This window comes from Crocodylus siamensis, chromosome 8 (genome assembly GCF_052110815.1).
Source record: "Crocodylus siamensis isolate JL-2025a chromosome 8, ASM5211081v1, whole genome shotgun sequence".
NCBI lineage: Eukaryota > Metazoa > Chordata > Crocodylia > Crocodylidae > Crocodylus > Crocodylus siamensis.
Window position 1 is genome coordinate 57,357,591 of NC_143402.1, and position 24,950 is coordinate 57,382,540.

The following is a 24,950-nucleotide window of genomic DNA, read 5'->3' on the forward strand; positions in this document are numbered from 1 at the left end:
CTGAGGTATCACAGAGTACCCAGGGCTCTGCCTCTATTCCCCTCTGGGGTATCCCATAATGCCCTACTGCATTAAAGTGCCCAGGGCACTGCCCCTATCACCCTCTGGGGTTTCCCATAATGCCCTGGGGTATCACAGAGTGCCTAGGGTGCTGTCCCCACCACCCTCTGAAATATCCCATCATGCTCTGGGGCACCACAGAGTTCCCAGGGCTGTGCCCCTACCACCTTCTGGGATCTCCCACAATGCCCTGGGGTTTCTCATAATGTCCTGCCTGGGGTATCAGAGGGGGTCTGGGGCTATCCTGGCCAATCCCACACTGCCCTTGGGGTATCCCTGGGATCATCACTGCCCTGGGACCCAGGGGAGTGCCTGAGGGCAACATAAGCTCCCCACAACGCCAGGGCACCCCAAGGCAGGGGTGAGGGACGTGGCCCCGTTGGCCCCAGGGGAGTCGCACAGACCCACCCGGTGTTCGCTGTGGGGAGGGGAGGAAGGTGTGGGGGCCTGGGGGGGCATCTTGGGCCCAGGTTTGATGTGTTCACTCGCTGCCAACCCTACCTGGCAGACCCTGCCCAGACCAGGGAATGGAGCCACCCCCCACACCTGTGCCACAGGAGGGGCACCATTGCTTCCCCCCCAGCAGTGGTACACAGCTCCTCCATACCCCTACTACCCCCCAGAGAAAGAGCCCCATCTGGAACCTGTTGGAAGGCAACATCTGCCTGGCTTCAGATGGGGTGGGGGCCTCAAGAAGCAATCAGGCCTAGCAGTTGGACCCTGGAGTTTTGCCCCCGACTCAGTTCTGCTTGTCCCCACCTCTTCACCCACTGTGAACTTTGCTCCCTGGCTGAGTTTGCCCATGAACTGGCCCTGCTTTCAGCCATGCCCCTGGGTGCCTGGTGCCTCCCAGCTCCCACTGGAGCCACAGGAAGGCAGAAGTGATTGGGTCCCCCTCCCTGTTGGACCTCCCCCCCACCCCCGCACTCCTTGCTAGGGAAACTGAGGCAGGCTCCAGAGCTGGCTGGTCTCCCCACAATCCATCAGAACTGATCAAGGACTGTTCCCCTCCCAGGAACACTGAGTCAGCCCTCCCCAGCCAGCAACCCTTCTCCAGTCCATCAGGACCAATCAGGTTCCCCTATTAGACCTTTCTCTCTCCCAGGAAAATTGAGACAGCCTTCCCAATCCATCAGAACCAATTGGGTCCTGCCCTCGAGTCCCTCTGCCTCCCAGGGAAAATGAGGCAGCCCTCCTAATCCATCAGAACAGATCAAGAACCCCTGCCACTCCTTCCCAGGGAAACTGAGGCAGATTGCCCTCCTTCCTGCCTCCCCCTTGTTGCCCCCACCCCAAATCCATCCGCGGGTGTTTCTCACGCCCAGTGGCGTCCACACTAACTCCCCTCCCCTCCCTGTATTCTTCTTGCAGTGGCCGAATTCATTATAAGGATATGTACAGTTTATTACGCGTTATATCTCCCCCTTTGGGCCTAGGCAAGAAATGTCCTCATAGGGTTGCTTGCAAGGTTTGACTTACACTAAAAACCTGCTAGCGTCAACGGAATGAATGCGGCTTACGGTGTCTCGGCGATATATATATGTCACCTGGATACATATATATACACACGTACACGTACACACCTCCCATGCCCCTCCCCCCCCGCACTTCAAACCTGACCGGGGCCGTCATGAGCCTAGAGAATGTCTCCCGCGGGGGCCGCTGCCCAGATCAGCACGGCATGGAGCCTCTTTGCTTGCTCTCTCTGCTCCTAGGGGGGGTCTTGTGTGCCCCCCTCCCTGTTTGCATCCAGCCCACCCAGCCCTGGGGACAGCCAAGACTGCATTGACACCTCTGCCATCTCCCCCCTCCACCCCACCTTCTCCTTTTCTCTTCTCTTCTCCCATACCCAACATTGGCTACTCTAAATCCTTCTCTTTCTCTGTCTCTCTGCCCCCCTATTTTTGCTCCAAACCAGGGGGTTCTCCCTTTTCACCCCAAGATCACAGCAAAGCAGTTAGGCAGGGGCTGAGGTTTCTCTGATCCCTTCTCCAAATGTCCAGCTGGATCCGGGGGCTGGCTAAGTGCTTTGCTGTGTCTAGGCCATAAAGGATCTCCCTCCACACCTTCCAACATGTTTCTGCCCCCAAAGCTACCCTGTGGCTCAGTGACACATGGGACCAGGAAGCTTTTCTTTCCCCTCAAAACACTGGTTTGATTCTCTGCTCTCTTTTTTTTTTGTTTGTTTTTTCCGTGCCTTTTTTTCCCCACTCTTTTCTTGTTTTTTTTTTTCCTATTATTTTTCTGCTCCCAGGGGCCGGCTGACTTTCACCGACATGTATGAGATGCTGAGACACATGTCCCCGCCCCTGGGGTTAGGGAAGAAATGCCCACCCCGGGTTGCTTATAAGGTAGATTAAAGTGACATGCCCCCCCACCACCTGCCACCCCCTCTGAAACAGTCATCGGCCCCCCCACCCCACCAGCCCAGGTTTTATATGGTGCTTTTGGATCTAGCCATGAGGGAGCAGCTCCCATGAGCTGGGAGCTCTCAGCTTTTCTTTCTTTCTTTCCTTCCTTCCTTCTGTGTGGGTCTCTTTTTCTTTCTTTCTCTCTTCCTTTCTCCTTTTCTTTCTCTCTCTCTCTTTCTTCCCTCTCCCCCCCACCACTGTCCTCAATCAACTCTTGAGCAGCTCTGTGTGTCTGTCTGACTCTGTTAGTGTTTCATGTTTCAGAGACTCCATTATGGCCACGTAGCTGGGGTGGGTAAGGTGCATGTTCCTCTCCCTTCCCAGACTCTCCTGCATCCCTCTCTCTGGTCTGGCTCTAAAGCAATGAGCTCCCCACCATCCCCCTCACCCCCAAACCAATCCACTGCTGGGGCTTTGTTGGGAAGATAAGCCGTGCAGGAATGACCCCCCTCCTGGCTACTTCCCAGCCAAAGAGGTCATGAGCTGGAGGCTGGGGAGACAGGATCAAGGGGGGTTGGGTTGAAGGTGCAGTATTGGTGGGTTCAGAATCTGATCTCAGGTGAAACCTCTTTGCTGGCAAAGCTGTGAGGCAGGGGGACGGATGCCCAGTGCAGTGTGTGTGTGCCGGGGGTGTCCTCCATCCTTGGAGGTGCCCATGGAGAGGTTAGACAGGCATCAGTCAGGGATGATCTAGGAATAGCTCTGCCTACACTCTGCTCTGGGGATCTCCCAGGCTGCTGGGCTTTGCTGGTTGCTGCATGGACCTGGGAGGGAAAATTTCCCCCTCCTGCTACTACAAGTGCCAGCGTTTATTTCCCCCTTCCACATAGGCATTGGATTTTGGGTGCAGCCCAGGCTTGGGATTGCAACTGGGCTGTGCCAGTGTTCCAGCTGGGACTTGGCCCCAGAAAGGTCCTGGCTACAGGGTTGTGCTTCTCAGGGTCAGACTGATGCCAGATTTGGGGTCAGGAAGGAATTTCCCTCCCTGCCCAGACTGGTACGGTTTGTGGGGGGGTTTTGCCTTCCTCTGTAGTAGAAGCACAGCCTCTGCCTGAGCTTATATTAACAGCTTTTTACAGGAGCAGGAGGACATTGGCCACTGGTCTCCCTGCCTTCCCTGGGGCAGGGTTGGGTGTGATGTCTGGTGTGTCAGGGCTGACAGTGTCATTTTGCTCAGAGGTTAGATGGATGATGGATTTGTCTGTTTGGGCTGCTTTGGACAAGGCTGATCCTGCTTCAGGCATGGGTTTAAGATTTCCAGGGTCCTTTCCAGCCTGGCTTTCCTGTGATTTCTAGGGTGGGCAGGATCAGGACAGGAGCTGGGGTGAGGTATCCACAGGGGCCTGATTGAGGAGCACACACTGGTGCCCTCATCAAGCCAGGGGTAAACCGCCCATCCCAGGAACAGTCAGTACTGGTGACTGCAGTAAGACCCATCCGCAGCTCCGGAGGAGGGGTTAAACTCCATGTCAGGAGCTACCCCTGCCCCAGGACCCCTTTTGCCAGCTCCTCTAGTTAGTCTCTGGGTGCCAGGTGCAGGGCCTTGCAGAAAGGACTCAGGTATCCAAGGCTGAGTTGGCTCTGGAACTGAGGCTGCAGCAGCTTGGGGGCCACTGTAGCCCAGGACAGGATGGGACATCGTGACCTCTGGCAAAGAGGAGGGGGCTTGCTGGAATGGCTTCTCCAACCTGAGTCTCAGCTTTCGTGGTGCCCCCCTGCCCTGGCCAGGCCCAGCTCCAAGCCTAGTTCCTATACACCCCAAGCTGGAATCAGCCCCCGTCTGTGCCCAGCCACCTGGTGGGGGCTCCCACATGATCCCCCACCTGGTTCCTGCCCCCACAACCTCTGTCAATGCAGTTCTAACCTGTCTCACTGTTTCTTTCCCTGCCCCCTCCTTCACTGGGTCTCCCCCATCTCCAGCTCCCACCCCTATGCCCCCCATCCTGCCCGTCCCACCTACTGGCTCTGACCTTTCCCAGTCTTGCTTTGCCCCCCCACTCCAGCTTCTACCCCCTCCTTCCCTATGATCCCACTCTACTTACACTGCCTGGCTTCTCCACTCCACCGCATGCCCCATCCCATGCTTCGAGGCATTGGGCAGAGGCTGGCCCAACTGGGCATGCCATTGTAGCCCTGGCTTGACTAGAACCTCGGAGCTGTGCCCCCCCTCCCCCGCCCCGCTTCCAAGACCCAGGGGCAGGGGGACAGTCTGGACTGTTCTGAGCCAAGCCAGGCCCCTTCTGGGGTGTGGAGGTGGAAGGCAGGGGCCAAGCCAGGCTCCCCAGCCCAGGCATTAAGGCTTGGGTTGGTGGGTAGCCTGATAGGGACAGAGAGACCCATGTCTCCCCCCAACCAGGTCAGACTGGCACAGATTTGGGGGGATGGCAGAGGGGGTTAGGGTCTCCTTCGTAGGGCTCTTCCTAGCTCTGTGGGTTCTGGGGGTGGGTTTGGAGAGTCACTGCTGGACTCACCAGCTGGGTGGCAGCAGTAGAAGTCTTTTATCCTCCAGAGGTGTGGAGAGCAAAGGGCAGGGCCAGGGAGGAGGCACCCTGTGCGGTGATTGGGGGGACAGGTCTCCAGGGCTTGTGGGGGTAGGGGTTAGAGGAGGTGGGGGTGCAGTCAAGACACCTGGGTTCTGGCCCTGGCTGCAGCAGGAAGGCATTGGGGTGATTTCCCCACCAAGCTCCCAGGTTCTACTCCAGCACTGCTCTAGGAAACCAGGGGGTAAGTGTCTGCCCTGCGCCGTGCCTCGGTTTCTCTATTTAATCTACCCTCCCCCAACAAATCCAACTGCTTGCAGCCTGATCCACAGGCTGTCCACCCCAGGTTCTGCCCCTTGCCCCCTTCCTCCATGACTCTGGCTGTCCAGAAACAGGGTGGGTTGGGGGACTCCTGAATCCCCACCCCACCCCCCGGCCAACTCTAAGACCTCTGTAGGACCACAGCATGGACCTAATCCTGCCCCTTCCTCCCTGGAGCTGCCATTGTTCCCCCTGCCTGCCCCAGTGCATTGTAGGAATATCCCATCCTGTTGTGGGGGGGCAGGGTGGCTTATCCCACAGCCCTGATGCATATGGCCTGTACAGGGCTGTGGCTGGGACATGGTTGTAGCCTTGCCCTAGTACAAGGTAGCCCAGGATCGAGGCTGCAGGCAAAACTGGATCCCTATTTTCCCTGGGGGCGGAGTGGGGAGCAAAATGGCATCAACTGGGGGGAAGTTTCTGGACACCAGGGTCCCCTATCCCAGCTGCCCCTCTCCATCCCTCCTCTCTCTCTTCCACCCCCCTAATGATCTAAACCCCACACAGTCCTCCCCTGAACCCCACATCTTCATCCACCACCTCTCTGGGTCCCCGGCCCCTGCCCTGGTTCTGTCCCCTCAGCCAGCTCCTAGAAGCCATGTCCCCGGAGCTATGAATGAGTCTCTGTGCATGGGTCTGGGCTGTGCATGGGCATGCTGGGGGCATGAGCTCACCATGGGGCATGTGCTTGGTGCTTGTCTGGGGGATTGGGGTGGGGCAGGAGGTGGGAGGGCTGCCTTGTAGGGCAACCCCCCCTTCACCCTGTCTCTTCGTTTTTTATTTGTTTTGCTGCGGGATCTAATAGGTGCCAAGCACAGGGGCCTGGGAGAACTCTGGGCACGGGTGGCAGGAGGTGGGCTGAGCCAAGGGGTGCCCCCCTGGACTCCTGGTTTCCATCACTGGAGCAGGGTGGGGGAGATGTGGAGGCAGCAGTTGTGGATCCAGATCTATCCAGGAGCAAGTGGGGGCAGGGTATAGGAATAATGGAGGGAATGGGGGCAGGTTAGAGGCCAGGACTCCTGGGTCCCATCCCCATCCCCAAGCCGGTCTTCACATGCCTCAGTTTCCCCCCTGCCTGGCCATGGGGCTGATGCACTGTTATGGGGGTGGTGTGACAGGCTTGGGAGGGTCTGGGTCCTAAGCCCCTTGGTGCAGGCCGGGTGGGGGTGTGGGAAAGTTGAGGGTGCCCAGAGTTCTCCAGGGGAAGGGAGGGACCCATGTGGCCACTGGGGAGGGGGGTAGACGCCATGTGACACCTCTGTTCTGTCTTTGCAGAGGCTGCTGCGGATGGACCTGCCCGTGGCTGACGACAACACGGTGCACTTCAACTCTACCCTCATGGCTCTGATCCGCACAGCTCTGGACATCAAGATCGCCAAAGGCAGGGGCTAAGGGTGGGGTTGGGACCCCTCCCACCACCACCACCACCACCACCCAACCCAGAGCCTGACAGAGGGGGAGCGCACCACTGAGGCTGGGGGGTGGTTGGGGCTCAAGGCACCATGGGGAGGAAGACCATGATGGCTGTAGGACTGGCCTCTGCCAACAGGGAGTGCTGTGGGGAGGGGGCAGGACTGGCTATATGTGTGGGGGGGGGGAGGGTGTCCCAAGTACCCCAGGTAGAGGCTGCCTGCTGGGGGGCATTGGGTGCCCAAGAGCCCCCCCTGACCCAGCACCGGGTGCCCGCAGGAGGTGCAGACAAGCAGCAGATGGATGCGGAGCTGCGCAAGGAGATGATGGCCATCTGGCCCAATCTGTCCCAGAAGACCCTGGACCTCCTTGTCACCCCCCACAAATGTAAGGACCCCTCCCTCTGCCATGGGCAGTATGTTCTGCCCAGATCTCCCACCTGCCATTTCTTGCCAGGAGTGGCATGTCCCATCCAGACACCGCCCCCTCCTCCCCAGGATCACCCCCTCCCTCAGCCCACCCCGCCGCACGGGGGCAGCACTGCTTAGTGGTGCTTGGGTGAGGGCATGCTGAGCTGGGAGTCCAGCTCTGGGAGAGGATTGGGGTCTAGTGGGGAGAGGTGGGAATCAGGACTCCTGGGTTCTCTTTGCAGCTCTTTGGAGGAAAGGGTGGAGGTGGGGTGGTAGAATGGGAGTGGCGAATGGTAATGAGATTCAGCACTCCTGGTTTTTTTTCCCAATGGGGGTCAGAGGCAGGGGAGGGACCAGCCCTGGGGGATATGGGGGCAGAGTATGGGGGCTGTACCAATGGCTCTGGGCCTCACACCATCTTTGCCCCACCCCAGCCACAGACCTGACGGTGGGGAAGATCTATGCAGCCATGATGATCATGGAGTATTATCGGCAGAGCAAAGCCAAGAAGCTGCAGGCCATGCGGGAGGAGCAGGTACCAAACCCGTGTCATGCCCAGCCCTGTCCCCTCCATCACCACCATGTCTCAGTTTATCCTGCTGCAGGTCCTCCACTGAGGCTAGAAGGGGTTGGGCCCAACTCCCCTCCGTGCCTCCTGGTCCCCTCTTTCTCATTAACCACCCCAAACCCCGTGTCCCCACAGAATCGCACACCACTGATGTTCCAGCGCATGGAGCCGCCATCTCCCGGCCAGGAGGGGGGTCCTGGGCAGGATGCGCTACCACCCCCTCCCCTTGACCAAGGAGGAGGCTTGTAAGTTCTGGTGGGCCTGATCCTGCCCCCCCTCCTCCCCAGCCAGGGATCATGCCCCTCTCCCCACAGCACCCCCTGCAGGGCCAGGTTGGGGCTGGGGGGCCTCAGACCTGCCCTCCCGCCCCGCAGCGTCCCCTGCTGATGGCCATGGGTCGGGCGGGGGGGCTGGGGTTGATGGGGGCTTGTTGCAGGGGGCACGAGGGCAGCATGAAGGAGAGCCAGTCTTGGGTGACGCAGCGTGCCCAGGAGATGTTCCAGAAGACAGGCACCTGGAGCCCTGAGCGTGCCCGCCCTGATGATCTGCCTAATAGTCGACCCAGCTCCCAGGTGCCCCCTGCCCCCATCCCCAAGTACCCCTTGGTGGGGAGGGGGAGGACTGGGGGGTGAGAGCAGGAGGGGCTGGGAGCCCAGATTCCTGTGTTCTCTCTTGGGGCAGGTGGGTGAAAGCAGGGGAGTGCTGGGAGCCTGGACTCTCTCCCTGCTCTCGGAGGGGAGTAGGGGCTGATGGGTTAGAGCGGAGATTGTAGGTGACAGCCCAGATGCCTGGGTTCTCCCAGGACTGGTGGATTGGAGCAGGGAGTGGGAGGACAACAGGAGCTGGTATCTGGAGCCCAAGAGACTTGGGAGGTGGGGCATGTGCTCAGGGACTCCTGGGTTCTCACTTGTGGGGAAGCCACCTCCTTTTCCCCCACTTGACACAGAGCTGCCCCCTGCAGTCAGTGGAGATGCGGGAGATGGGCAAGGATGGCTACTCAGACAGTGATCACTACCCCCCCATGCAGGGGCATGGCCGAGCTGCTTCCATGCCACGGCTGCCTGCTGAGAACCAGGTGAGGGTACCAGGCGGTGCTGGCTTAGGCTGGGGGGGCATTGAGACCCCCCCACAGCCCCCCCAGGCCCTTCCACAAGAGCTGCCAGTTGGCTGCCACGTTCCAGCATTTCCCCAGCCAGGGGTATGGGGGGAGTTCCATGCTGTGGCTTACCGTGATGGTGCTGGGGCCTATGGGCTGGGGACACATGTGTCATTACCTCCACCAGTCCCGACCATGCTTGCTGAGGGCATGGGACTCTGGCGCCTCCATCTTGGAAGGAAGCAAGTACAATCTCTAGCACTGGGTGGTTTGTGGGGGGCTGGGCTGCTGTGGTGGGGTGGCAAGATAGATAGGGAGCAGGGGGGTCTGGCACCCTGGATGCCTGGGTTCTCTGCAGCTCTGGGAGATGAGTGGGGGCTGGGGGATTTAGAGCAGGGAGAGTTGGGAGCCCAGATGCCTGGGTTCTGGTCCAGCTCTGGGAGGGGAGTGGGAGGAGGTCTGGGAGCCTGGACACCTGGGTTCCCTCCAGCTCTGGGGGGGGAGTGGGATCTTCTGGGTAAGAGAGGGGGTGTTGGGGGGAGGTTGTGAGCCTAGACACCTGGGTTTTCTCAGTGTGCTGTGGGAAGGGAGTGAGGGGTTGCTGTCTGAGCAGGGGGCAGGAGCCCAGACACCTGGGTTCTCTTCCCGCTCTGCTTGCGCCCAGTGCCCCCCCATGAGATTTCCCACTCCCCGCTGCTTCTATCAGGCTTGTGACGTGAGCTTCCCACGTTGGCATGGCGCATGCTGCCTAGCAACAGGTGGGGGGTGCCAGGGGTGCAAGGGAGGGGTGCTCACCCTATCTCTTACAACAACAACACCCCAGTGTGGCTTGCAGGGGGGAGGAAGGGGGAGGCGGTAATGGTGATGCATGAGCTGGGTAGTGCTGGGCTCAGCATGGGGCAATGGCATCGAGCCGCATGTGTGTGCGAGCGTGAGGACATGTGTGTGTGAGCACTGCACCAGTGCACTGCACGTGTGTCTGTGGACACCTGGGTGCCCTCCCTGCTCTGGGAGGGCAGTAGAGCTAGTGATTAGAGCAGGGGGAGCTGGGAACCTGGACACCTGGGTTCTCACTCTGTTTGGAGGAGAGGAGCAGGGCATGCTGGGAGCCCAAATGCCTGTGTTTTTTTTCATAGCTCTGGGAAGGCAGTACTGCTAGTGGTTAGAGCAGGGTGGGGCTGGGACCCTGGACACCTGGGTTCTCTCTGGTCTGGGAGGCAGGAGGGATCCAGCACTTAAAACGGGGGCATCAAGACTCGGACTCTTGGGTTCTTTTCCCCCGCAGCACTTTCATCGCTGGGTCCCTGCAGGCTGGAGCTGAACAAGGGCCAAACCAGAGTCACTTCAGGACCTGGAGTGTCCGCACTGGGAGGAAGGGGCAGGGGGCTCAGCCCGCTTTCTCTTTGCTGGCTAATCCGGATTCACTCCAGAGGGGCCTGTGTAGATGCTTATGGCATTGCTGCTGGGTGGGGGCTGATTCCAGCCCACTGGGGCTCTTGCTGGCTGCTGGGGGGGAGTGGGAGGCAGAGCTGGGCTGCAGCTTGCTCTGGGGCTGGTGCTGTGTTGGGGGGTGCCGGGAGCATGTTGGGGGGCCCTGCCGTGCTGCTGTCCCCTGCCCCCTGGTGTCCCTCCCCATCTCATCCCCCCCCCCCATATTTATCTCCTGTCTCTCTCTCTCCCTCTCTGTGTGCACCGCCCTGCTCGGCCCCCGCAGCGGAGGAAGGTGCGACCCCGAGGAAATAATCTCAGTGTATGTACCGCCACGAGGCCCCCCAGCACCCTTCCTATCCCATGCTGTGGGCTCGTCCTTGGATGGACGGACAGATGGACACAGTCCATGGCTTGTCCCCTGTCCCTGACTGCCACCTACCTACCCTCCCAGCTGTCTGTCTGTCTGGCTACGCGTGTGTGCGTATCTGCCTGTCTCTGTCTATTCATCTATCTGTGTGTGTGTCTTTCTGTTTGTCTGTCCCTGTCTATCTCATTTGCTGTCTGTCTGTCCTTATAGCTGTCTCTCTGTCTATCTGTGTGTTTGTCTTTGTCTCTCTGTTTGTTGCCTTTGCCTGGGTTCTCTCTGTCTGTCTCTCCCTTTCTCTGCCTGTCTTTGTTTGTGTATTTCTGCCTATCTATGTCTCTCTGTTTGTCTTTCTGTCTTTCTCTTTTTATCTGGTCTGTCTCTATCTCTATTTGTGTGTGTCTTTCTGTCTACCTCTCCCTTGAGTTCTTTCTCTGTCAATCCTCATTCCCCATTTCTATCCCCACCCATCTTTCCCCATTCACTTCCTCTCCAACTCTCTATCCATCTCTCCACAGCCTACATCTCGAGGCCCATAATCACCCTGCTCTCTCTGTTTGTCTGTGCCCATATGCCCTCCATCTCTCCTCCCACCTGCTTCCTCCCCAGGTCCTTCTCCCTCACTCTTCTGCCCCATCTCGTCCTTGCCCATCAGGCCGGCCCCACGGCAGAGTCCTGTGCCCCGGCACAGCCCCGCACCCCCTGCCAGGGGGTACTGTACCAGGCAGCCACAGCCTTCAAAAGCAACATGGTGCATACCCCCCCCAATCCAGCTCTGTCTGCTCCTAGCAGGGCTCCTGGACCCCCCACCCCAAGTGGCAGCAGGGGACAGCTTCTGGAATGGGCCTCTCCAGCTGAACCCAGAGGCAGAGGCCAGCCAGCAGGGAGCAGCCAGTGGGGCTTTGTGTCTTGGGGCAGCATCCAGCAGCCCCCATCCTGACCAGAGATCTATGCATTACTATGTATTAGATCTATTATGGTAGTGCCAGGGACTGGCACCCTCTTGACTATGCCCCTAATGTGCAGGGAGCTGTACATTTGTATATTAGATGGCTTACAGTTGTGCCAACCACCCACTAGCATGACCAGGATGTGTAAGGAGCTGTACATTACCATGTGTTAGGTGTATTATAGTAGTGCCAGTCACCCGCTAGCAGGACCATGATGTGTATTACTATGTATTAAGTATAGTATATTCAATGAATATACTATACCAGCCCCAGACCCTCCTTGGTGCCTCCTTCCTGACCAGCTCCCTGATGTGCAGGGAGCTGTACATTTTTATATTAGGTATATTATGGTAGTACCAACCACTTACTGCCCTGACAGGGATCTGCATGTGCCAGGATCTGTACTTTTTGTCTATTAGGCGCACTGTTGTAATGCAAGGGACCTGCCCTGTCCTGACCAGTCCCCTGATATACAGGGAACTGTACCTTACTATGTATTAGATGTATTATGATAGTGCCAGAGACCCTTCTAACATGCAGGGAGCTGTACATTCATATGTTAGGTGTGTTGCAGTAGTGCCAACCACCTGCTGTCCTGACTGGGACCTGGATGTGCATGGATCTATATATTCTGTGTATTAGGTTATTACGGTAAGGCCAGGGATGTTGGCTGGGCAGCCTGATACCCACCCTGGGCACAGGGCAAGAGGGCATCAGCCTTGGAAGAGGGTGGAGGTGGGGGGCGGGGTTAAAGAGGTCCAGGGCATCCCAGGACTCCTGGGTTCTCTCATTTAAATGGAGCGTGGCATGGCGTGGTGTGGCATGGTGCCAGGACTCCGGGGTTCTTTCTCCAGTTGGCACGTGGGGGCAGAGGCAAGACCTGAGTCCCAAGCTTTTGGTGGAGGAAGCAGCCTAGAGGCCCTGCTCTGTGCCTTGGTTTCCCCAGCCTAGAGGCCCTGCTCTGTGCCTTGGTTTCCCCATCAGGCAGTGGAGTTCACTGGGTCTGAATCCCAGATGTCCCTAGGGGAGGTCCATCCCTCCATGGACTCACCATGTCCATGTCCCAGCTCCATGGGTTATTGGGGGAAAGGTGTGTGCTCCTTGGGGGGTGGGAGGGATCCCGGCCACATCCCAGCACCCACGGCCCTGGTGCCCTCTGTGTCTCCATTTCTTTCTGCACAGACTATCCCAGATGTCAGCCCCATGAAACGCTCGGCCTCAGTGCTGGGGCACCCGCGGGCCCGGGGCATCCGCCTGGACGACTACTCACTGGAGCGCGTCCCCCCTGATGATGCACAGCGCCACCACCTGCGCCGAAGGGACCGGGACCGAGACCGGGACCGGGACCGTGCCCACCGTGCCTCTGACCGCTCACTGGGCCGCTACGCAGATGCTGATGCAGGTCCGTGACCCCCTCAGCCCTTGGTACCCCCTTGATCCCCTGACCCTTGTGCCTCCCCAACTCCCTGACCCCCAGTGTCCCCCCTGGCCACTAGCCTCAGTGCCCCCCAGCCATGTTCCCCTACAATGTCTGCCAGTGCCTGGCCCCTTTCCATGATGCCTCTTGGTGCCCCCCCAGGCCCTGCCCTTGATGGCCCAGTGCTCCCTGGCCTCTGGTGCCCCACCCCCCAGCCCCTGCCTTTGTGTCCCCAGCCCTGGCCCCTGACCCTGGTGACCCCTCAGCTCCCTTGGCCTGTGCCACCCCATTGACAGTGACTGCACAGCAGATGCTTTGGGTTTCTTTTTTGTGATTGCACAGTCCATGATGTGGGACACTCATGCAATAGCATGGCCTATGCCGTGAGTCTCTTGTGCAAGTGCATGCCAGGGCATGGGATTCTCAAATGATTGTATGATGGGCTGCAGGACTCTTGTGCGATTGCACGGCCCAAGTCATGAGCCTCTTGTGCAATTGCACGACAGGGCACAGGAGTCTTGTGTAATTGCATGACAGGGCACAGGATTCTTATATAATTGTATGGCAGGCTGCAGGACTCTTGTGCCATTGAACAACCCAGGCCACAGGTTTCTTGTGTGATTGCATCAGGGCATGGGACACTTACACAATTGCATGACGGGTTGCAGGATCCTCGTGCAATTGCACAGTCCAGGCCATGGGTTTTGTGTAATACCACAATAGGGCACAGGAGTCTTGTGCAATTGCATGATGGGGCACAGGAGTCTCATGCAATTGCACAGCTGGGGCTACAGGTCTCTTATGTGATTGCACGACAGACCACAGGTCTCCCACATCAGGGTGGGCCTTGCATCACCCTCTTCCCCCACAGCCAACATGATTGGGTCTCTCCCGCTGGCTCCCAGTTAGCTCCTTACCTGTCCCACCCTCTTGGCAGGCCTGGGCACAGACCTGAGCATGACACCACCATCGGGTGAACTGCCCCCAAAGGAGCGTGATGGGGAGCGTGGACGCCCCAAGGACCGGCGACATCACCACCACCATCACCACCATCACCACCGGCATGAGGATGGACGGCCTCGCGACCGTGACCGCGACCGCCGCTGGTCCCGCTCCCCCAGTGAGGCCCGCGACCACCCCCCCCCCCGCCAGGTGGGTGCCCCCTGTCCCACCTCCCTCATCCTCTAGGGCCCCAGTGGGGGTGGGGGGAAAGCTGGAGGGGCATCTAGGGAGATTCTCCACCTGGTAATGCTGAGAGCCCTCCCCCAGGGCAGAGGCCTAAAGGGGAGGAGTGGGCCTGATCCTGTGGGAATGATCCAGCCCCAGCCAGACATCTAAGTTGGGGGGTAGGGGGAGAATGGGTCTGATCCGGAGCAGGAGGGAGGGGGAGCGAGTCCAGGCTTCAATGGGTGTCAGCCCAGTTCCTTCAGAGTGGGGGGAAGAGGAGGCCCCAGGTCCTTGGTGGTATGGGGCAAGGCCTTGATCCCCACCAGCATTTCCACCCCCTCCCTTCACTCTGGGGCTGGGAGGGGGCTAGGGGGGCAGGTGCCTTGGAGTCCCTCCAAGCCCTCCATTTCCATGACTCCCCGCAACTGCTGCCCCACCCTCTCCCTTCACCACAGCCCCCCCACTCCCTGCCCCTTCCTGCTTGTTCCCTGCCTCCTCCCCTCCCCCCCCACTGCGCGTGCAGTTTGGTGGCGGGTCCGGCCCTGATTCATGTTTCTCTCCGTGTTGCCCGCTTGGCTTCGCTGCCCCGGCAAGGGGCGCGCAGGTAGGTGCCAGCAGAGCTCCCCCACTGCCCACCCAGATCCTATGAGTGTGCTGTGACCCCTGTCCTGGGTGCTTTGGGCTCTGCAATGTGGGAAGGCTTGGAACAGAGCTGACCTGAGGCCAGGCACACACGTGAGCTGCACAGGTAGAGAGGGGGTCGGGTCATGTGAGGGGCACACATGCATGAGGCCTGCAGCGAGGTGGCTGCTTTTGTGGTGCATGTATGTGCAATATCCCCCCGTGCCTACATGAGAAGCACATGCACATTTGATGTGCAGAGAGGGGCTACCTGTGCAGTCACGCATGTGCAACATGCAGAGAGGGAGGTATATGTGGGGCACACCTATGTGATATATGATAGACATGGTACACATGCATGTAGGAGGGAGGGGGGTACATACGGGGTACATGTGTGCCATGACCCCCTCCTGTGCATATGTGGGGTACATGACATGCAGAGAGGGTGGGTATGTGGGAGCACAAGCTTGTACAACATATGCAGAGAGGGGGCAACATGAGCATGTGTGTGACATAGTACGCATGGGGGACATGCACATTGGATAAGGGGGGGCACGTGGGACGTGGGTATAACATGGAGAGAGGAGGGTAGATGCAGGACGTGTGCAACAGAGGATACATGTGGGGTGTGCATGTGTGCAACACGGAGGAAGGTACATGGGCAATGCACTACATGGACTTGCAGAACTGGGCATGTGCACACAGGGTATACACCACAGCCATGGACGCACATGTAGCCTCTGCACATGCATGCCAATGCCACGAAGCAATAGGCAGAGCCAACCGCACCCTGTCATACATCAACGGGGGCATCACTAACAGGTCCAGAGAGGTCTTGCTCCCCCTCTATGCGGTGCTGGTCAGGCTGCAGCTGGAGTACTGTGTCCAGTTCTGGGTGCCGCACTTCAAGAGGGACGTGGACAACATGGAGAGGGTCCAGAGGAGGGCTGCTCGCATGGTTGAGGGCCTCCATGGCCAGCCCTATGAGGAGAGGCTGAGGGACCTGAATCTCTTCAGTCTCCGCATGAGGAGACTAAGGGGGGATGTTGTGGCTGCCTACAACATTATCAGGGACCACCAACAGGGACTCGGGGAAAGTCTGTTCACCAGGGTCCCCTTGGAGTCACCAGGAACAATGGCCACAAGCTGAGGGAGGATAGGTTTAGGTTAGATATTAGGAAGAACTACTTCACTGTAACGGTGGCCAGAGCCTGGAACAGGCTTCCCAGAGAGGTGGTGCTCTCACCTTCCCTGGAGATCTTCAAGAGGAGACTGGATAGGCACCTGGCTGGGGTCTTATGACCCCTGCCACCCCCAGTGCTCATTTCTACCCATGGCGGGGGGTCGGACTAGATGATCTGTTTAGGTCCCTTCCGACCCATTGATTCTATGATTCTGTGATTAAATGGGCATGTGGGGGACACAGGTCTGCACCACTCATGCGTCAGGCACATGCACCCAGGAAGCCCAGCATGGACATGCCACAGAAACATGGGCCTATCCACAACACATGTGTGACACATGTGCAGCAGTACAAGTACAAGCAGCTCTGGCTGAGGGAGGACACATGTGGCACATGCCAAATGCAGGCTGCATACTTTCCCCTCCCTGCCCCGGCATGCAGGGGCGGAGGGAAGAAGGGGGCTGCCAAGCTCCTAACCTTGCTGATCCTACTGCCTCCTGTCAGGCCATGTCCCACTGCCCCACTGTGTCTGTTTCCCTCCTTGCTGGAGCAGGGCATTGCCAGAGCAAAGGGGGCTTTGAGCACCTTTTGGCAGGGGGGGAAACAGGAAAGTGGGCACCAAGGACAGGGCTGTGGAGACCCTAGGTGAGTGCTGCCCCCCCATAGCCCCCTGCGTTGACCCAGTTCTCTCCAGCCCCCAGCTCAGCTCTGTTCCGCGCCCCCCAGACCCAGTGCACCACCCCACCCTGTTGTCCCCCACTCCCTGGCTCCATCTCCATCCCTGCTTTCCATCTACCCTCAGGCCATCAGCACCCTGCCCCAGCTTTTCCCAGCTCCTTTGATTTTTAACCCCCACAAAATCAGACCTTCCCCCCCCACCAAAGCCTCCTTTGATCATCTCCCTTCTCACAGGGTTTCCCCTTCCACTCTCTCTTTCTATCTTCTTTCTACTCTTCCCCCCACTCCTTTCTTTGCTTTGGCCTCCTGGCTCCCTCTGTCTGGCTCCCCCCATCCCACCTCCCCCTGCCCCATTGCTGTGGCTGTTCTCTGTGTCCCCCCATCCTTGACCCCTGCCATACTTGCCCCCCTGTCCCCGCCTCTTCCTTCCACTCCACCCTTCATTAACTGTCCCTTCCTTAACCTACCTGCCTTCCCACCCCTTCGTTAACCTCCTCGTCTGCTTCTTTTTTGTCCCGTTTCTTTGCTTTTTTTTTTGTTGTTTTGTTTTCTTTTTTTCCTCCTTCTGTTGCTTTTTGATTTCCTTTTTGTTTCAATTTTCGTGTAGGGCAGTAGTTCGGTCAGTGGCAGCCCTGTCCTGTCCACATCGGGGACCAGCACCCCACGGCGGGGGCGCCGCCAGCTGCCCCAGACCCCCGCCACACCCCGGCCACACGTGTCCTACTCGCCTGTGGTGCGGAAAGCTGCCCCCCCGGTGCCCCGCCGCCACCCTGACCCAGCGCCTGAGAGACCCACAGCGGCCTCGCCGCGCAGCTATCGCCACGCCAGCAGCCGGTGGCAGCCCCCCGATGCCCCCCCCGGCGCCCGTCACAGCTACTACCGTGGCCCCGAGTTCAACGAGACCCCCCACAGCACCCCCAGGACTTGCCGGGCCACAGCCTCGCCCTCGCGCCATGGCCGGCGCCTGCCCAACGGCTACTACCACAGTCAAGGTCACGGCCACGGCCCCCCAAAGGCCCGGCCGGCCGGGTCCCGCCATGGCCTGCATGAACCCTACAGCGAGACCGATGAAGATGACTGCTGCTAGCGGGGGACCTGGGGGCAGGGCACCCTGCACATGCTCCCACAATGCATCTACACACATGCATGGGGTGAGGGGAGGTGGGGGGGCCTGGGAGGCCACACTGTGCCCTGGGGACAGGCATGCGGGGGCATCATGGGATGTGTGGTGGGGCTGGGCCAACTCGGGCTGGGAGAAGTGGGGAAGGGAATCGGGTGCCCTCCAAGCCCCGCCAGGGGGAGGCTTAGAGCCATGACCTGGAGGATAGATGCCTGCAGAAATCCTGTATCCCTCCAGCTTCTGCTCTCAGCTTCTGCCCCAGCGGGGATCTTGGAGCCATGACCTGGAGCATGGAGAATTCCCCTATGCCCCCTGCTTCTGCCTCAAGGAGGAGCCTTGGAGAGGTGATCTGGAGCCCTGGCGAATTCCCCTACCCCTCCAGCCTCTGCCCCAGGATACGGGGCCTTGGCACCCCAAATTTGGAGAATAGGAGGCTTGGAGAATTCCCCTCCTACTCCAGCCTTCCTCCTCATGATGGGGCCTTGGAGCCACAGATGGAGTCCTGGAGCAGCTCCCCCAAGCAGCACCGTGACAAAAGGATGGGGGAAAAAGACAAAAAAAAAACTCTGCTTTTTTCCCCCCTTTCCCCCCTGAGGTTCTATTGATGAGTTTTATCATCTCGACCTGCAGCAGGGACAGCGCCTGTAAGCCCATGTCCCCCACCCCTGCCCCAGTACATGCCTACACACACTCACCCCCCCAATGCCTGACACGGAGAGGAGTGCTTGCCGGTTATACCAAACCCTTACTATTACTGCCTGCAGAGATAAAGGAGAAAAAAAGAAGAACCCCCCCCCAACAGACAAAAACAAAAACTTCCCAGCTACAGAAACCAGTATTTTTTTTCTCTTCCTGCCTGAAACTAACCAACAGAAACAAAAGACCCCCCAACCCCAGACACAGAAAAAAAGACCTCGGGAAAAAAAATTAAACACACACACACACACACACACACACACATATATACATACATACATACATACATACATACAATAAAGCCGAGGAGCTGGCCCGGTGGGTTCTATCCTTTTTTTTTTTTCCTTATGTTGTTTGAGAGAAGGAAACCCCCCCCCCCCAAATCCCCGCCCCCTCAAAAAAAAAGAAAAGAACCAGAGACGGAAATAACCCAACAAACCATGGGCTCGGGACTGAGATGCATTGCATGAAAAATAATGAGAAAAAAAAAAACACAAAAAAGGAGTTAAAAAGATGCAGAAAAAAAATAATAAAAAACCCACAAAAAAACCTACAAAAAAATCCCAAAACCCCCCCCCCCAAAAAATTAAAAAATATGAGAATTTTTTTTGATTGACGGGTGCTCGGTGGTTTTCAGCCAGATGCCTGTGATTTCTTCCCTGCTTCCCATTGGACGGTGTCAGGAAATGGGCAAGGCGGGGGGGGGGGGGGGGGTTTGTTTCTAAGCCTTGGTTTGATTGCAAGAGACTTGGAGGGGGCGGAGGTTGTGGTGTACCAGAGTTTACAGCGAGCCCGAACTGCTTGCTGGGAGGGGGGGGCGGCAGAGTCTGGGATGTCGGTGCCCGAGGGGGTGCGCATGACCCCCCCCCCCCCCCCCAGTGTCAGCCGGGGCAGCTGTGAGGCAGTTCAGACCTCCCCTCCCCCCATACATTTCCGCTGGGGGGGGTGGCGCGCGCACGCACACACACACACACACGCGCGCGCATGCACACCCCCACCCCTTCCGCTGGGGCACAGCCAGGCTATGCTGCGCACAAGGCGCTGACCCAGCCTGGTTGGGGGTGCAATGCAGACAAGGGGCCATCCCAGGAAGCAGGTGCCCCGGATTCGAAGCCCGGTGGCACTTTGGCCGCGAAAACGACTCTTGGCCAGGCCTGAGCCCCCTCGGAGGCAGGTCCAGAGCTACCTCAGTCGTGACCCTGCCACCACTGACCTGGACAGAGGGCCTGGGGGAGGCGAAAGTAGCCCTGGTGGCGCTCGAGGTAGTACTGCAGACTTCAGCCAACCCCCTGCCTGTCCCACATCTCTGCCTGCCCCCGCCCTCTTTCTGGGAAGGGCCAAGAGGCCCTGCAGCCTTACCCCAACCCCTGGGTAGTGTTTCATCTCCTTCCCCAGCCTGGAAAGAGCGTCCATGCATGCCGCTGCGGCGGGGGGGCGGCGTTGATCTCAGCAGAAAGGGCCTGAGGGAGGGGTGTTGAGTGTGATGGAGGCTGTTAGCCCTGGCCTTCTCTGGGAAGAGAGGGAGAGCAGGGCCTGGCTCTAGGCTGGGGGGAGGGGTGGCTTAAGGGGGCCTCCCGCTCCCCCATTCCAGCCCTGGGGTGCCCTGGTGGCTGTGCACCCTGCAGCCACCAGGGGGTGCTGCCTGCTCAGCTTAGCCCTGAGGGCAGAAGAACAATTGGGGGTGGGGGGGCTGGGGTCCGGAGTGAGGGGAACCATTAGGGCAGGGCCAGGGGCTGCAGGCCAGGAGCGAGGGGCTCAAACTGCTGCGGGTGAGGTCAAGGGCTGCAGATCAGGAGCGAGGGGCAGTGCACCAGCAGGGCTGGGGGCATGGGCAGGGGAGTGAGGGGGTGGACAGAGATGGGCTGGGGGGCGTGTGGAGCTCCCTGCCTCCTCAGCACAAGCCCTGGCAGCCCCTCCCCCCCATAACCAAGGCCTTGGCCCCAAGGGTGGCACAGAGGGAAGTTCCCAGCTCAGGCAGGAGGAAGCTTGTGGGGGGGATCCCCTGGGCCCAGCCCTTCCTGAAGGTGGAATTCCCACCTCCCCAGGCAAGCACATCACTGCCCCCCACCCAGGCATGGGAATGGATGGGGAGGCAGTCTTTAGCATGCCCTGGTTGCTGGCAGTGGGGGGGGCATTCAGGTATCTGGTTTGTCCTGCACTGCCTCTCCCCCTGCCACCCCCACACCAGGCCTCTGTTGTCCTATGGACCCATCCCTCTCCCCTAAGTTTGTCATAACTCTTCCCCCAATCCTGTCAATGGGGCCTGGATCTACACCCCCCCCCACAAAAAAAAAACCCTCCGCACAAGGCAGGGATGGGAGCCAGGACAGAATATAGGGGGCAGGTATCAATCTGTGCCCAGCCTGATGTCATCACTGCCGGCTGGGGGGGAGGTGTTATCCTAATTCTAGCCCAGATCTGGGAAAAGACTCTGGTATAGTGGTTAGAGCTGGGAGAGGGTGGTCCAGACCCCTGGGATCCCTGCCCCAGCTCAAAGGTGAAGGATGGGTTTGTGGGGGAGCAAGGTGGTGGGGGCAGGCAGCAAGCTACTTAATCATGGAGGTGTAGGGCCCCAACCCCTGGGTTCTCACTCATCCTGGATGCCCAAGCCCAGACCCAGGCCCAGAAGACCCTAGCTCTCATCTCAAACCACTAAGCCTCTGCTCTGGGGATGTCCGGAGTGTGTCAGGCCTCCCACCCCCAGCCCTGCAGGTGCCTCCTGCCTGCCCTCCCCCAATGAGGAAGTTGTGGGAGGAGGAAATGCAGCACCCTACCCCCCCCCGAGACACACACACACACACACACACACACACAGAGCCAGAGGCAGATGAGGCTTTGCTGAACATCCGGCTCCATTCAGTTCTTGGTGCTGAGAAAAGAACCCAGGCATCCAGGTTCCCAGGCCTCTGACCCAAACCCCAGCCCAGGTATCCTAACTCCCATGAAAGAACCCAGGTGTTCGGGCCACCATCCCCACCCCCAGTGTCTACACCCCTGTTTCCCCACCCCCCAGGGGGCTCAGACAAAGCCCAACTGCCAAGAGGCTGGCTATGGGGAAATTGAAGCAGAGTTGGGGGGTGCAGGTGAGGCAGGGGGTGACATGGCATTGGGTGGGGGAGTGAGGGGCACCAGCAGGCTCTCCCCACCTCCAAAGAATTCCCCAGCCAGTGATCCAGCCTTTCTGGCACGAGGCCACCCCCCTCCAGGCGTGCACACATTCTCCCTGCTCCTGAGTGTACACACCCACACACAGACATGCACAGAACCCAGGCATTCAAGACACATACACATGGAACCCAGATGTTCAACACCCCACCCCACCCCCCTGAGTCCAGAAGACAAAGGCGCACAGAACCCAGGTGTCTGGCATGGGGATGCGCACACACACACACAAGCCCCACAACAGGGTACGTCTCACAAGGCGTCTTTATTTCCTTTACAAAAATAATTCCCCAAACAGCAATAAAAAACCCCATGATTTCCCAGGTATAAATTACACCGTATGTGGAAGAGGGTGGAAGGGCAAGACCCCTGCTCCAGCCCCTGCCCCACTAGGGCCTCCCCGCCAGCAGGGAGGGGACTGCTGGGGCTCCCCTTACCAGAACACCCCCCCACACACACAAGTGTCCAGACAGTCAGACAGACAGACCCCACAAGCACGGGCAAGCCTAAGCATGGGTGTGGGGTCCCAGCAGCTGGGCTGTAGGTGGCCTTGAGACCCCACATGTGTGTGCCTGGGTACACCTAGCAGTTGTGGGTGGGTGTGGATACCCAAAAGCTTGGAGAAAGAGCATGTGTGAGTGCATGTGTGCATGTAGGAGAGAGAGAGAGAGCATGCACATGTACACACCCAGCAACTGGGAGCATATGCACATCCCCCGGAAGCCTGGGTCCTCTGTGTGTGGGTGTGAGCGTGCATACACACCCAGCAGCTGGGCCCCAGGGGCGGTGCGCCGGCCTGACGCCATCACACCCAGCCCTGTCCGGTTGGACCGGCTGTGTCTGGCAGGGAACAAAGGGCGCAGCCCAGCTCCTGCCAACACCCCCTTGCAGGCTGCCTCCAGCCCTGACGGGGTGGGTGCCAGGTCATGGCTACCCATCTCCTGCTGCCCTGCCATGTCCCAGCAGGCCTCAGTCCTTCACCTTGACCTCAGCCCCCCCAGCCTGGTATCAAGCAACCACTTCTTCCCAGAGTTGCAGGACACATACACACATGCCATTCCCCCCACCCCACCCCCCACCAAGTCCAGGGGACTTTGGCACCCTTTCCTCCTCCCCTGGCGCCGGCTGGTGAGTCAGGCTTGGCCTCCCACGCCCAGGGGATGGGGGGGGGCAGGAAACTCCCTGCTGGGTGACGCAACACCGGTCATAGGAACCGTGTGTCATCCCTTGGCCCTGGTCTGCACCCCCCACACACGCACACAGACACACCCAGCCCTGAAACATGCACAAGGCCTCCAAGGGGGACATCCAGCCCCACAGTTAGCCCCCTTCCGGATTTACCCTTCCCTGCCTGACACAGGCACAGCAGAGCTGAAGGCAGGCAAGTGCTGCCCGTACCCTGGGAAAAGGGCATCAGTTCAGAGCAGCATCTCTCGCCATCTGGATGCCTCAGTGGGGCCTGGTCACCCCCTGGCACTGGGACGGAGTCCTTCAGCGACCCTGGCTCCGTGTGTCTCTCTGCCAGTGGGTCCTGGGGTCAGGAGCCAGCCCAGGCAATGAAGGGCAGGGCCAGGCCAGCTAGCAGGCTGCCACAGCTCTCACCAGCAGGCCCAGGACCCCCTGGCCCCGGCGACAGGGTGGGGTGGGCACAGCGAAGCGGCTCTGCAGCACCTTGGCCAGGCTGGGGAAGGGGCCCTCCTGCCTTTGCGGCTGCTGGTCCCGCTCCTCCGCCTCCAGTCTGGCTTTCTTGCTGGGCGCCAGCCCCGCCTCGGCCGCCCCGGGCTTGGCCCAGCTCGGGCTGCGGCGCTTGCGGCTCGGCTTGTTGCAGGGGCCCCGGACTGGCGGCGGCCGATGCTCGGCGCTGCTCAGCTGCGTGTCCACGGCCGGGGGCTCCGGCTCCGCCGCGGGGGCACAGTCCATGGGATCCGGATCCGTTGCGTTCACACTGTCCGGGGGAGCTGGATCCGCAGCGATCGCCCGCTCCCGGGGAGCCGGATCCGCCGCGATGGAACAGTCCATGGGATCCGGATCCGCCGAGTTCACACAGTCCAGGGATTTCGTATCCGCCGCGATCGCCTGGTCCATGGGAGCCGGATCAGCTGCGCTCACACAACCCAGTGGGTCTGGATCCGCCGCCTCCCCACGCTCCAGCGGCTCCGGCTGGGAGGGCTCCGGGGCAGCCCCGTCCTCATCGCCCCCGGCTCTGGCCGCCAGGTAGAGCTCCCGGGCGCTGCGCAGGACCTGGGAGAGCTGGAGGCTGCGGTGCAGGCGGAGCCCCCCGCGCTGCAGCCGCGAGTGGTAGAGCTTCCACACCGACAGGCTCATGATCCGCTGCGCCTCCTTCTGCACCTCCATGCTGCCTGGATCCGGCTGCTCCACGCGTGGAGGGGGGTCGCAGGCGCCTCCCACGCGCTCCCCTCCGAGGGGCTTTTGTTGCAAGATGCAGACTTGCCTACTTCACCGCCTCCTCGCAGCAGCAGGCGCCCGGGCTAGAGCCGGCCGCGCCCAGCCTCGCTGCTTTTATAGCCCCAGTGATCTCAGCGCCGGCTCCCCCTCCCCTGCCCGCCCCCACCCCGCCGCATCCGGCAGCGCGAGGCCAAAGGAAGGGGGGGGCGGAAATACCAAGGGGTGGGGGAGGGGAAGACACCCCCCCCAGCGCGAGCAAGGGAAAGATTTGCATTGTAAGGAAGGGGAAGGGGGCAAGGGCGGCTCGTGTAATGCAAGGAGTGGGGGGCGAGTGGAGCCCGTGCAATGGGGAGGGGGCAAGTACAGTCCGTACAATACAGGGGTTGCAATAAGTTGCACGCTATTAATGCAACCCCCCACGGGGGGGGACTGGGAGCAATAAGGGGGGGAGCAAGAGCAGCGCTGCTGTGGGGGGGAGTTGGGGAGACTTGCGGGGATTTATTTCACACTCTTTCCCCGCCCTTATGCAAGACGTCACGTCTGGACTTTCTCTGGGCTCCCGCGAGGGGCCCAGCGGACTTCAAGCAACGCCGGCCGCCATCCAGCGGTGGCCCATAGTTCCTGGCAGTCCGAGACCGCGATGCCTGCGGACATCAAATAGTCCCCGCCCTTATGCAAGGCGTCCGGGGATTTATTTCACACCGACACCCCCCCCCACGGGGTTTCCCAGCCCCGACTCCAGGCAACAGCAGCAGGAGGCGAAGGGGGGGGGGGCTGCCCGGGGGAGCCGGCACACGGAAATCCCCCCTCCCCCCGCTGTTTCCTTCCCACGCGCGATTTCCTGGGGTGCTTCCTCTTTAAGTGGAAGGGGCGCTGGAAGCGGGGTGCGGAGGCTCCGCCCCCTGGTGACTGTTTCCATGACTATATGGGGGGGGGTGAAGATGGCGCGGGAAGGGGGGTTTCGAACGCCGCGGGCGCCGGTGTTCCAGGAAATGGTGA

General features: G+C 59.8%; 2 protein-coding genes across 2 annotated transcripts in view; one reads left to right on the plus strand and one right to left on the minus strand.

Annotated features, from left to right (window-relative positions):
* Positions 1-18,959, plus strand: part of CACNA1A (calcium voltage-gated channel subunit alpha1 A) — a 151,090-nt gene extending 132,131 nt beyond the window's left edge. The window contains exons 39-49 of the mRNA XM_090061117.1: positions 2,315-2,411; positions 6,548-6,653; positions 6,962-7,069; positions 7,527-7,627; positions 7,796-7,905; positions 8,097-8,232; positions 8,622-8,735; positions 10,471-10,506; positions 12,684-12,903; positions 13,856-14,070; positions 17,175-18,959. Coding sequence (XP_089917243.1) covers positions 2,315-2,411; positions 6,548-6,653; positions 6,962-7,069; positions 7,527-7,627; positions 7,796-7,905; positions 8,097-8,232; positions 8,622-8,735; positions 10,471-10,506; positions 12,684-12,903; positions 13,856-14,070; positions 17,175-17,654 — 1,723 coding nt within the window. The 3' untranslated portion in view covers positions 17,655-18,959. The remainder of the gene's footprint in view (positions 1-2,314; positions 2,412-6,547; positions 6,654-6,961; positions 7,070-7,526; positions 7,628-7,795; positions 7,906-8,096; positions 8,233-8,621; positions 8,736-10,470; positions 10,507-12,683; positions 12,904-13,855; positions 14,071-17,174) is intronic.
* A 2,832-nt stretch (positions 18,960-21,791) lies between these two features.
* IER2 (immediate early response 2) lies at positions 21,792-24,045 on the minus strand. The gene has a single exon (XM_090061237.1). The coding sequence runs from the start codon at positions 23,898-23,900 to the stop codon at positions 23,124-23,126; it is 777 nt and encodes a 258-aa protein (XP_089917363.1). The 5' UTR covers positions 23,901-24,045; the 3' UTR covers positions 21,792-23,123.
* Positions 24,046-24,950: the final 905 nt, after the last annotated feature.